The sequence below is a fragment of the Augochlora pura genome, chromosome 4 (genome assembly GCF_028453695.1).
Source record: "Augochlora pura isolate Apur16 chromosome 4, APUR_v2.2.1, whole genome shotgun sequence".
Lineage (NCBI taxonomy): Eukaryota > Metazoa > Arthropoda > Insecta > Hymenoptera > Halictidae > Augochlora > Augochlora pura.
Genome location: NC_135775.1, coordinates 18496798 through 18510371, shown reverse-complemented (window position 1 = coordinate 18510371; position 13574 = coordinate 18496798). Strand labels below are relative to the sequence as shown.

The 13574-nt window shown below is 37.7% G+C and overlaps 1 protein-coding gene across 1 annotated transcript; it reads left to right on the top strand.

Moving 5' to 3' along the window:
* The first annotated feature begins 3259 nt into the window (after positions 1-3259).
* On the top strand, positions 3260-13353 carry Nachrbeta1 (nicotinic acetylcholine receptor beta1). The gene is made up of 5 exons (XM_078178684.1): positions 3260-3559; positions 3652-3788; positions 4805-4959; positions 5623-6667; positions 7348-13353. Exons 1-5 carry the CDS (start codon positions 3502-3504, stop codon positions 7510-7512), a joined length of 1560 nt encoding a protein of 519 aa, XP_078034810.1. The 5' UTR covers positions 3260-3501; the 3' UTR covers positions 7513-13353.
* Positions 13354-13574: the final 221 nt, after the last annotated feature.

Genomic DNA, 13574 nt, shown 5'->3' with positions numbered 1-13574 from the left:
GCAACAGACATATTAGAATATACATGGGGGCGCTAGACAGACGGGAACTCCTTGAAAGACAGTGCTTTCCGCGGCTATGGAACCAGCCTGAAACTACTGTCGACCTACCCTCTTCGATGTCGTCGTTGGTACGATCTAATGGTTGAAATGAAAACGCGCGTGTCGCGCGGCGTGCTGCGAGGAAAATGCGGAAACTTCGACCGCTCATAAATTCGGCGACGCGTAATCGTATTCCGTGGTACTTGCAAAATCCGTCTAGTCGATTGAGATACCATTGAAGAATTTGGTGTTTATGATTAGACCGCGAATTTAAATATTTTACCAATTTATCGTCCACTTAATATTTCAAAAACCCATTACCACATTACTTCAAGTATCCTTTTGTCTATTTTACTATATAATTTATATGTGGCAATAACTGATAGACTCAGAGATATGAAAACATTTTTTTATCAAATTCATGACATTGAAAATGTTACGCAAATTTAAAGATACTGTTACATTATTTTGGACTTGTTAAAATGATTAACCCTTTCGTTACAGCAGATCGCTCCGCTGGAGTGACGCCATGCAACGGGTCATTTATAGTCTTATATTATATTATATTATATTATACTATATCATATAATGTTGTATTGTACTACATTGTATTGTATTGCATTTTATTGTACTGTATTGAATTATATTGTATTATATTGTATTTCATTAACAGATAATCATATTCTATTCTATATAATTATGTATACTATATTTATATAGTATTATATGTCGATTCTAGTCGGCACCTGTAACGAAAGGGTTAAGAATACAAATAATTGCGTACCTATCTTTCGCATATCGTAATAAGTACAAACACCTATTATTTCATCTATCTTCTTTTTATTTTAAGTTTTACTTTCCTTCTTCCTTCTATTGTTAAATTGAACAGTATAAAATCAATAACTAATCCTTACTACAATAACGTACAGAAATAGTAAATATTTCTATTTTATGAAAAGGTAAGTTACTTGCAACTGCTTAGTATAATTCTTGCGAAAGCTAGCAAGATCTTCGAAACAGAGCGGAGTATTAAAAACATTTTTCGAAACTCGTTTGAACGACGTCACCTTCGCCGTATGATAATAACTTCCAACTCATAAATTATGAAGCGCGGTTGTGGCGCGAATTTTGCGGGACACAGCTCTCGTCGTCGACCAATTTAGTCGCGCTTGAATTAGGCTCGTTACAGACAGGAATAACGTAGCAAATGAAATTGTAAATGAAGCTTAAAATAGAATCCTTTAAGCCGCGCGGTCTGGAGGCATTTGTATCAAAGTAATAGAACGGAATGACTATTTGCATGCTTTTCATTGAAATTTCGATATTATTCTTAACATGCCGCGGCCAATGAATAAAAGCGCACGAAATTTTAGAAACTTCACAAAAGAGCCGCAATATTTATTAAATATAAAATCATACTATTATTATTTCTTAGATATTGATAGACTGGATTTTCATATAAAGTAAAAGTCGTTTGTGCAATATTTATTAAATATAAAGTCATACTGTTATTATTTTTCAGACATTGATAGACTGGATTTTCATGCAAAGTAAAAGTCGCCTGTGTTAATCGAAAAATAACGTATATCGTTGAACAATATCTCCTCTTTTTTTTAACAATTTAAATAAGTTGTAAATAATGTAAAAATATCCTCAAATTCTACTAATTGTTTTAGTTTTGTTTCTGAGAAGAATATCTTTATATAGTGTTACCATAAAAAGCAAATGCAATAAACATTTTGTAACAATATAGGGTTGACATGAAGAGCATGTTTAACAAAGTTATAAACTTGTTGTTCAAGTTCAAATGCGTTTCATTCAATGAACTCATTTGTTGGAAATAAAAAAATTCAACGAAAATATTTAACCTTTTCTTCTTGACATATTTTTTCGTGCAAAATTGCTACCTGATCGTTTATATCGTGTTTTTGGGGACACCCTGTATGTACAATACGTGTTACCTTCATACAATGGCGACTCCTAGTGGGCGCGAACGGCTACAACACGCGAAGCTTTGGATCAATTAATGGAAACCGTCGGGATTTATCTACGGTAGGTCTTCACTGCCAAGCACAGACGAGATATAAGTATAAACGAAACACGTTACAAAATGATTTTAACACTTTATCGACCGGTCATTCGGCCATAAACATTTAGGTCAATGTTAAATTTTCGTTTCTATTTTGATTTTATTTATTCTATTAAACGCAATAGATATTTAATACTTAAAAAATTATATAGTAATATCGAAGCTTGCGCTATTACCATTTAATATATTTATCTCAATAATAGGTAATGAATTATTAGTAACCACGACAACTGATTCACAAAGCTACCGATTGTAAGAAAAAGCCGATTTATAGGCTACCGGTCGATAAAGTGTTAAGTTTGTACTCATTTCAAATATATATCTCGTTATCAACATTTATTATATATATTTGACATTATTTAGAAATACAGATTATAAATACAGATAACTTAGATATTTAGAAAATATATCCATCAAAATTCAATAACAAGAAATACAAATCTAAAATATCCATTAGTTAACTGCAAAAGATTTATTTTTTACATTAGATTATACATACGGTTAACTGAGATTCATTGATCTCAAAATTATTAAAAATAATCGTCAATGACCCAAAATTTCCAAATTTCTGGTAAACTTATTTGTTAGAAACATTTCCAAGTTTCACATGGCATATTGAGAATACACCTTAAAATCTCTGCAAGTAAATGAGTTTTAATTGCAAAATGAAAACTAAGCTGTACAGTTAATAAATAACCAATCGAGCTTGCGAGACATATTCATCTTTTCTCCAATGAAAAATAAGCATTGTCTTCTACAAATAGTTCGACGTAGATATTAACTTAGATATTAAATTATTACTTAGACTACGCATTGAATAGATTTCTGGCAAAAATTTAGTACAAATATAAAATTATGACGAAATTGGAAAAATTTCATGATATTCTCAATTATGAAAAATGTCGTCTTAGAATATTTTGATTTGGAACAAAAATGCCCGGTGTGGTCGTCGACCCGAATTTGTCCAAAATCTCTCGATAAAGCAGTTCCCAGGTAGCCATTGTAAGCATGCAGCGTGCGCATCTGTCGACTGCATCCCCCGTGCGGGACCCTGCCCAGTCACCCCCTACGCATCGAGCCCCGAAACGCATCCGAAACGCGCGTTTCAAAGTGCGTTTTACAAAAGGAGTGCAACTCAACAAACGCGACTAGCAAAAACAGTGAATTTCGAAGAGGAAGTTCGCGTTCGCGTTAAAATATCTGGCAAGGCTTGTTAATTTGTTGCACGAGAATGGAGCAGGGTGTGTGCCGGCGGATCGGATGGCAAGAAAGGAAATGCACTTATTGGCCAGCGTCTGCGTACTCATATTGATCTGCGGCGGTGGCCGTGGAGTAAGGGTGTCTGCGGGTGGGACACCTAAAACCTGCCCAAAATGCATTTTTGTTTGCGGCTCGCGCGTCTTCTCCTGATATCCGCGGCTTTTTGCGTCGGTAAGCGATCACTTAACAACACGCGCGATCAGTGGAACGTTTCTAATATTGTTCGTGATCGGTTTGATCCATTAATCGTCGTCGTTCCCCAGGTCTCTGCTCCGAAGATGAGGAGAGGTTGGTCCGTGATCTGTTCAGAGGATACAATAAACTCATCAGACCAGTTCAGAATATGACGGAGAAGGTGCACGTGAACTTTGGCCTGGCTTTCGTGCAGTTGATCAACGTGGTGAGAATCTCATTATCAACATTTCCGCGCTACGCCTTCCACAAATATTTTGTTACTGATAACGATCGTCGTCGTTGAATTACGATTCCTCGATCGTCTCATTTTCATTTTCTGTTCTTTGATGTTGTTTCTCGAGGAATCCAATTGTGAACCCGTCCAAATTCGCGGAATTATTCATTATGTCAGTGCGCCTCGTTTAAAGGGCGCATGGGCGCGTCTGTCTCTAGTCGCTCATGCATATTCGGAATAATAACAAAGTGCAGAACTTTTTGCCTCGTATGGTTGCGCATTTTCTTTGTTTCATTTATGTATTACGAGCTTTCTGCATTCTGCTAATGGAAAACGTGGGGATATAAATGTTTTCGAGCTTGCATAAAAATGTCAAAGCTACAAGATCATTATGAATGTAATATAAATAATTCTAAGTATAATAGAAATATTCCTATGTGTTCTTGAGTATATTTTAATTACTCAGAATTATATACTTGCAAAAGAAAATTCTAATCATAAGAATAGAAATATAAATATTCAATATTTTCCAATATATTCATGTTACACGGAATTGTTGAAGAAAGATGTTAAAATCATAAATTGTAATATCAGTTTGACGTTATTATATTACAGTTGCCATGTATAAATATACTGAAGACAATACATCCCCATTTTTTGAAATACTATAAAAATTAATAATTATGCGATCTTCCAAGTTTATTTCTTCTAATATTAAATTCGTTTTCCAATTTTTATAATATCTCTTACTGTCACTTCAATTGTTATCGATTTTAATAAAGCACTACATATGCTATATTTTAACGTTTCATTAACATATTCTATATTTATGCGATTTAATAATATAATATAATTGCACAGACATTGTGCTGCGTTTGTAAACGTCTTCTTTCAGTAATTTTTATAATTGTACCTCATATTGTTATGCAGGATACGTATATTTTTTTATAATCAATATATATTGTCTGCGCAGTTCGGTATACCTAGTAACCATAATTAATTTGTAGAACGAGAAAAATCAGATCATGAAGTCTAACGTATGGCTGCGATTCATCTGGACGGATTACCAATTGCAATGGGACGAAGCAGATTATGGTGGTATCGGTGTCCTCAGGTTGCCACCGGACAAAGTATGGAAACCTGATATTGTCTTGTTTAACAAGTACGTATCGCATAATATTCTATATAACAATAATTACTAGTCAAGTAGCAAGAAACGAAATTTAAGCAGAAATTTACAAATAATTCAATTTAAATTTATCTGGTACTCATTATCAACTATTTTTTATGATGAATATATAAAATCTGCTGATTTAATATGGCACGCTGAAATTAATTATTTTCTTATTTTTAATCTTTGTACAATGACATATTACAAAATTTTGTCGAATGAGGCACACATATATAGTTTCCAATAATTTGTAAAGATTTATATAAATTAACTTTTCAATTTAATATTCATCACTCTAACATTTCCAATATTAAAAATATCTTCATTATGATATTATTGATACTGTATAGAAAAATATCAATCATACCAAGATTGTAAATTCTGTGTACTCATGGTAAAAACTACATATACAGTTTCCGACTTTCTAAAATTAGTAAATTATTCTCGCGCCATTAGAAACCTGCAGTCTAATTAGAACATCTGCAAAAACATTAATTACCGTAGTCAGCTGACAACGACACCTCTGTGTCAATTCGTATCTCTCAGTCTGCCTCGACTGAAACGTTCGCATATAAATTTGATCGCCCGCGCGCCCCACAAAACTTTCCAGCCAAAGCCTCGCCCAAATAATTGAATGCATCGACCCATTTTCAGCGCGGACGGCAACTACGAAGTACGTTACAAAAGCAACGTTCTAATTTACCCCAACGGCGACGTCCTCTGGGTGCCGCCAGCGATTTACCAAAGTTCTTGCACCATCGACGTCACGTACTTCCCGTTCGATCAGCAGACCTGCATCATGAAATTCGGTTCGTGGACGTTCAACGGCGACCAGGTCTCCTTGGCACTGTACAACAACAAGAACTTCGTGGATCTGTCCGATTACTGGAAAAGTGGCACTTGGGACATCATTAGCGTGCCAGCGTACTTGAACACATACCAGGGCGACTTCCCGACCGAGACGGACATCACGTTCTACATCATAATCAGACGCAAGACGTTATTCTACACGGTGAACTTGATCCTACCGACGGTTCTGATCTCATTCCTCTGCGTGCTGGTCTTCTACCTTCCCGCGGAAGCCGGCGAGAAAGTGACGCTCGGCATCAGCATTCTCCTATCACTGGTCGTGTTTTTGTTGCTGGTCAGCAAGATCCTGCCGCCCACGTCGCTCGTGTTACCGTTGATCGCCAAGTACCTCCTATTCACCTTCATCATGAACACCGTCAGTATCCTGGTGACCGTGATCATCATCAACTGGAACTTCCGTGGACCCCGGACGCACAGGATGCCGCAGCTCATCAGAAAGATCTTCCTCAAGTACCTGCCGGCCATGCTGCTGATGAGAAGACCGAAGAAGACCAGGCTCAGGTGGATGATGGAGATACCGAACGTGACATTGCCGACATCTACTTACTCGGGAAGCCCGACAGAGTTGCCGAAACACCTGCCCGCCTCGTTAGCCAAATCGAAGATGGAGGTGATGGAGCTGTCCAATCTTCATCATCCTAATTGCAAGATCAACAGGAAGGTTCATCACACTACCAGCAGCTCGAGCGCTACCGGCGGCGAAGGCTTGGCCGATAGAAGAGGATCCGAGAGCTCGGACTCCGTGTTACTTAGCCCGGAAGCGAGCAAGGCTACCGAGGCCGTCGAATTTATTGCCGAACACTTGAGAAACGAGGATTTGTACATACAGGTAAGGCGTAGTTTATTTGTAGATTTCGGAGATGAGAACGAATGATCTTTTTTTTCATTCAAAGACAGACACTCTGGAAGAAAGATGATCCTTGAAGTGTTTAAATTTTAAGGAAAACGTCAGAGTAGGAGACGTGTTGAATAACTCAAATCTCCTAAATGTTAAACTTGCTAATTGATATAATTTAGCAATTATTAGGAAACAAAATTCGGAAATGGCGAAATGGTTACAACAAATGCAGGCCACATTTTCATGTTCATTTTGTACTGTGTTCTCCATTTTGAAAATGATCGCGTTTTTCCTTTCTATTGGATATTTAGCTTGAGATATTTATTAAACTGTTATTTATTACAACATATTTTCATGAGTTATTTATTAGAAAATCTTAGTTAGAGCAATTTAATTGACGGTGCAATATCACCAATGTATAAATAAAAAATGTACAGAAGAATATTTTCTCCTAAGATCATTCGAAGGTCTTTTATTATTATATTTATCTTTTATTTTATACATGTTTTCTACATGTTTTATTTTATATTTTTTATTCTATACATAGAATAGATTTCAAAAGCCGATGATAATCTCGAGAAACCTCCTATTAAAAATAAAATAGGTGCGGTTTGTATAATCGAGGAACCTAAGAAGGGAATATTTAATAACAATTTGCCCGGTGTTCGCAGACAAGGGAAGATTGGAAATACGTGGCGATGGTAATTGACCGACTGCAGCTGTACATCTTCTTCATCGTAACCACCGCGGGAACCATCGGGATCCTGATGGACGCGCCGCATATATTCGAGTACGTGGACCAGGATCACATTATAGAGATCTATCGTGGAAAGTAACTTCCGCGGAACTTAGCAAATTATAAATTGCGTGCCCGCAACGATTTCTTTGAGACACCGTTACGATTCGACAACCGATCGGATTCATTTTCATACGGTGCCACGCAGCAGACTTATTTACGGTACAGTCGAGAAACTCAGTTGGCATCGAGCCGCGCGACGAAACGCGTCGCAGAGATTCTTTCGCGCCTATCTCCGAACGATTACGAAAATTATCGAGCCATTGAAGAAATCGGGGGAACGCGGCAATTCGACGATCGGAACACGCGCGCCGAATCAACATTTTTACTTCGTTCCTGGTATTTACGACTACCGTCTTCTTCTTCCGTCTAACACGCGCGTAATCGCGGAGCCGATAACGCCGCCGCCGCCGCCGATGGCCGGCGTACACGAAAACGCTCGGCCATCATCCAGAGGTCGATCATCTCGAACAATCGATCGTTTCTTCGTTTTATACTCGTGTACACGACTGTCGACGTCGCAGGATCATCGCAACTTCTGAATTCGTGAAGAAACAAAGCTCAATGGCACTCGTTGCATAGTAACGTACCACTTAAATTAATTAAACTAAGCGTTAGAAGTACTGCTAAATAAAATATCGAATCCATTTGAATTCCGTTTCGTTACCGCGACGATACCTATTTGCCGAAATTAAGGGTTCTCCCATACGTAAACGCTTTCGTGGGTCCCCGAGTTTTCCAAAACCGACGCAGCCGCGTGCACCGCACGCGGTTCCGTGATCGCCGATCGTTACCAACGACAATCGTTGCGTTCGACTCGATATCGGTCGTCGACGAAGCATGATCTAGACCATTGCTCGGCGGCGTCTTATATTGTTAGAATTAATCGCGGCCGCGATTAATTTGTCTTCCTTCGGAACCTTTGTCGCGAGCGCGCTGAAACGGACGCGGAGCGAATCCGAACAGGGTTGCGGTGAGAGGGTTGCGACACTTCTGCTTAACCCTTCTCCTCTCAAATGTTGAGGATGAATTAACACTTTACCGACCGGTAATTCGATCATAAATATTTAGTTTCACGTTAAATTTTCATTTCTATTTCAATTTTATTTATGTTATCAATCGCGAAGGATATTTAATATCTATAAAGTTATATGATAATATTAAAGCTTATATAATAATGTTGAAACTAACAAAAATGATTGGTTACTAAGGCGACCGATCGGATAGAAAAATCCTATTTATATGCTACCGGTCGGTAAAGTGTTAATATTTTTCTAAGTAAACAACAGTTTCGCTTTATCTTCTTTTTGGATCTATTTCAATTATCAGGCTTTACGAAACTGTTATGATTTTATTCCGGAACTTTTTCAAACTGTATCAAACAGATCGATACTGAGAGGGTTAAAGGTACTATAGTTTCTCCGCTTCGAAATCTGTCGGCTTTCATCGCAACCATGAATTCGAAAAACGAAGAGAAAGAAAAGGTAAAAAAAGAAAATCACTTAGGAAGTCACCGTTAAATCAATGTCCATTGATCGCCTGTTCTAGATGAGTAAACTCGGGTAATTATCGGGAACCGGATAAGCATAGAACGTAGATATCAAATAATTTTGATATTAATCGTGCGAATTACCGTTGCCATTATTGTAATCTAGCGGGTACATCGCGGTTTCGCGAGAAACCCGGTCCCGAACCAACGCCGCGGGGAGCCGTGATGAATCCGATTCGCCGACCTGGCAGATTGCGTCGCAACGTTACGACTGTTTTCGCTGTTTCGTCGGGATTGGTTACGAAAACGTTTGCAAGCCACGGTCATAACCTGACAGTTTCGTCTGGACGGACAAACCATCGAGAAATAAGTTCAAAGCGATTATTATTCCAAGTGTTCGCAACTGCGAGGCATCACGGTATCCACAAACCGAACAGTTTCACGTCTTCGACGGATGCGACGCATTATTATTATTTCGTAAATGACCTCGATCTTGAGACGCTTTTCTCGTCCTTCATACGCTTCTCGCGAAATTGTCGGCTATATCAAGGTTACGTAACTTTGTCAAATGTTATAGTCGTTGCTTTTTATTGCGATTTGAAGTGTACGATTAAATCGTTGATAAGAAGTGTGAAGAGACGATGTACGAATATGGAACTGTTTTAAGGGAGTGTATGATGGATCGGAGACAAAGATTGCGTCGTTTACAAGTCGATATACGTTATTTAATTGTTTATTTATCCGTACGATGAACAATGTTAACCTTCGGTGAGATACAGTTGAAGATGCTTGAAAAATCGAAACTAGCTTGAAATTTTATTTCGTCGAACTCACATTCTAGTTTAAAGTATAAAAGTACAGCAATTGTTTTATATCATTTGTTACGATTGCATTTGACCGAGGGTTAGCATAACAATGACCTGAATATCGTCGAATCGTTTTCAGATTGTTGAATGATTTTCAGACTCGTCGTTAACCCCTTGCACAATCGCTCCTTTCATGCTTAGCACTCATTTAGACAATCTTTTTTCCTATATTGTTTATATTCACCTTCGTTTCTATACTTTGATGACAGAAGAATTTATTTTTAATTCGACGCAGAAGAAATTAACATTATTCATATTAATTAGAGCTTGCATAAAATCTTCACCACGAGTCTGCCACGTTATTATAGTGCAAGGGGTTAAAGAGCTCGTTAACAAATTCCTTTCCGCAAGGCCAGAGCATCTGGCCTTCGTCCATCGCGATTTCGAAACTGCATAATCGCTTCTTTACGCTTCCCCCCCTCACCCCATGATATTTCCGACGGCGAGAAATTCGAACGAAATTTCGTGGAAGATTTGCTGATACGAAAACGCACATTAGAAGTACAATATCACGGCCCTGCGTTCTTAATCGTTATAAATGAGACGAGTAAAAGTAAAAAAAAAAAAATGTATCGTATACCAATATACGGGGAAAAAAAATATCATATTCACACTACATGCATAACGCGCAGATGATTGTTAAACGGTCATGTTTTCTCTAATAGAAAATAGGTTTTTTCTCCTACTTGCGAAGAATGTTTACGGTTGCGCTCGTTATAAAGATCGTTGATTTTTTCGTACCGATTGCCTACAGTTGTGCCTCGTGAATCAAGCCCGTTGTTAACGAGTGATGTTATATTGTATATAATTACGAACGGAAAGCCGAAAAAAAGAACGAGAACGAAAAATTTATCAGTTTTGTCGATCACGGGAATCACCATCACGGCTGAGAGAGAAAGAGAGAGAGAGAGGGAGATGGAGATTGAGAGTGAGAGAGAAAACGTGGCAATTTCCAATGTAAACGAAGAAGAACAAAGTAAGAACCTGCGAGGTTATTCATTTTACGTCTACAACACGAACGAATCATTCCCCCCAGGTAATTGCATGTCGTTTTGATAATTTTATACTCGAGAACATGAAATTTGTAGAACGAGAAACACCCGAACCGAGTCCGAACGACGAACCGGACGTTCACGTATGTTCAATTGTAATGTCGACGCGATAATTCTGGCATACTAAACCAAACGAAAGAAAAGAAAAGAAATGAAAAGAGACAAGCGTAAACGGTAACCATCAATCTGATGTGCGGACATTACGAAGGAAAGCCAATGGTTTTTATGATACTCGTCGGACCTTTGCGATTCGTTGTCCTCTGTCGCGTGCACGGCATCACGTACACATAAATACACACACACACACACGTACGCGCAAAACATATACGCGACGATCGTTTACGATCGACGCACCACCACCGTTCGCGATCAGAGCGACGAATTTCACTCCTTGATAGAGCGACACGTGTCTTCCTTGAACAAGATACAATAACTAGAATTTAGTCCCCCGAGTGTGGAGTAACTAGGTGATGCTTATTCATTTCTATACATTTTACTTCTATATATTTTATAGCGTTGTTCACTCGAGAATGCGAGGAATGATATTGTGTATGAGAATCACGATGAGACGATTTTACGCGCATCTTACAGCTCAAGTGCGATTGAAGATGTCAGTTATGTCATGTTACACGAACGGGCCGCCATAGTCGAGCGACGACGCAGAGAACCGGTGTTCAGCCATCTTGTTGAATTCTGTAAATTCTTTGACACTGTAGCAAATTCTTCGAGCCGCTTCTTTGTAAGAATTTTATTGCCTGTTGATAATATCGATTAAACACCGGATATCTCTATGGAAATAAAAATTGTCTGCGCTAATCACAAGACTTAGGATTCATATAAATATTTCGTTCGTTTCTTCTACAACTCGTTTTTTTATACATTCGTAACAATCTCTGCAATCACAGAGAGAAATAATTAACAATAGAAATTCAGTCTCTTAGCAATGATTTAAAGTATTGTTTAATTGGTAAAAGTAATGATCGAGAATGTAACGAAGGCTTAGCAGAAGTTTGACGATTGATAAATTCTGTATCGTTGCTGACATCTTCAATTAACCCTAGAATACTAATGTACGTAATTTTTACGTTTACTACGTATTTTAAACTTCTCCTTGGCATCGATGTCAAATATAATAACAGTTAATTAGATTTTAAAGAAAAAGTGTAATAACTATTAAGGATACATACATTTATAATTGTTACAACCTAACGATAATAAATGCGGCCATAAGAATATTAGAATTCTGGGGTTAACATTTATTTCGTGGATACGTTTAAGCACTTGTTGGATCGATTATTGTTAGTCGAAATGTGTTTCTCTCTTCGAAATTGATTGCTTCCGAGATCTCGACGAGCTCTGAAAGTTCTTCGCCGATCGGCTATCGTTGTTATAACGTTCGCCCACCTGTTTGAACGATACGCGTAAAAATTCTCTTATCGATTCTCAGACGCAGTCGACGGAAACGTTGTTCCATTTTTAGCTGTAAAGGTAATTGTTCGGGATTAACGTTGAAGTAAAAGTAAATCGAATTATTCTATTAGCGTTGCAACAATCAGCGGAACGTGTTGGAATTCATCGCACAAAACGTGCATCGTCGATAAAGCGTGAACAGCACTAGTCCGTAAACAAATTTTACTCGTTTTCTTCCACTCGATGATAAACAAATTCCGTGAATTCTGCACCATTGAAACGAAAACGTCGCGATTGGACCCCCGCTCGTCATCGCTCGTTGAACCGCTCGTCAGAGCGGAGGAAAACATTTCCATTCGGTTCGTGCGATTTCATTTTTACCTGCACATTCTTTTTATTCAACGGCGGAGAACAATATTTCTGAAATTTTATCGAAGAATGTTATAATAAACGTAACTATAAATTGTTAGAATAGTAAGAAGTGTGTTGAAATAGTTTTATGTAGACAATAAATTGTGCTGAATTATATATTCAAGGTGCCAGAAAAAGTAATTCGTTTATTCATTCATTTTTTACGTGCGCGTAATACGTTCTTTCAGTATCGGTGGCTCTCTTCGTTTGCGCAAGGATATTGTGTTTCTTTCAATGAGCGAGCACATTCATTGATTTTCTGTGACGGATTTCGAGAAATTACGGAACGTTGTATCGCGCTGGTCCTCCGTATGGGATCTTTCGTTTACGATGGTACTCTCCGATGAGATGTTTCGATTGTGTAACCCGACCGGTCCCCCCTTCTGAATTTACGGTTGAATCTCTTGTCTACTAGAGAAAAGAATGATCGTGTCAGCGAGTGTACGTTAATTTACCTTTACTTTGTATGTACAAAAAAAAAAACGAGGAGGAAAAGAAATATTGTTGAGCCGGAAAATTTGTACTCTATTATATGCATGAGAAACGCCCGCGACTATGTTCATGCAAGACATTGATTTTTCATTGGTAGACGTAAATTTAAGATAGATCGTTAGGTAGTTCTTTTTACAAGGAAATAAAGATTATTAAACGAAGTAAGTACTTCCTGTGATTTTTACCTTTCCCATTGCGATCCAAGATTTATCATTTATTAAAGGACGTGAAAAGAAGATTGATTATTTAATGTTATAATAAATATTATACAAGGAGGTTCATATAACTCAGGCTGTTTCAATAACTTTTAAATTATATGTTTCATGAAAATTGTTCATCATTTATAGACATTTCACTAGGATATAAAAAAAGATTGGTTATT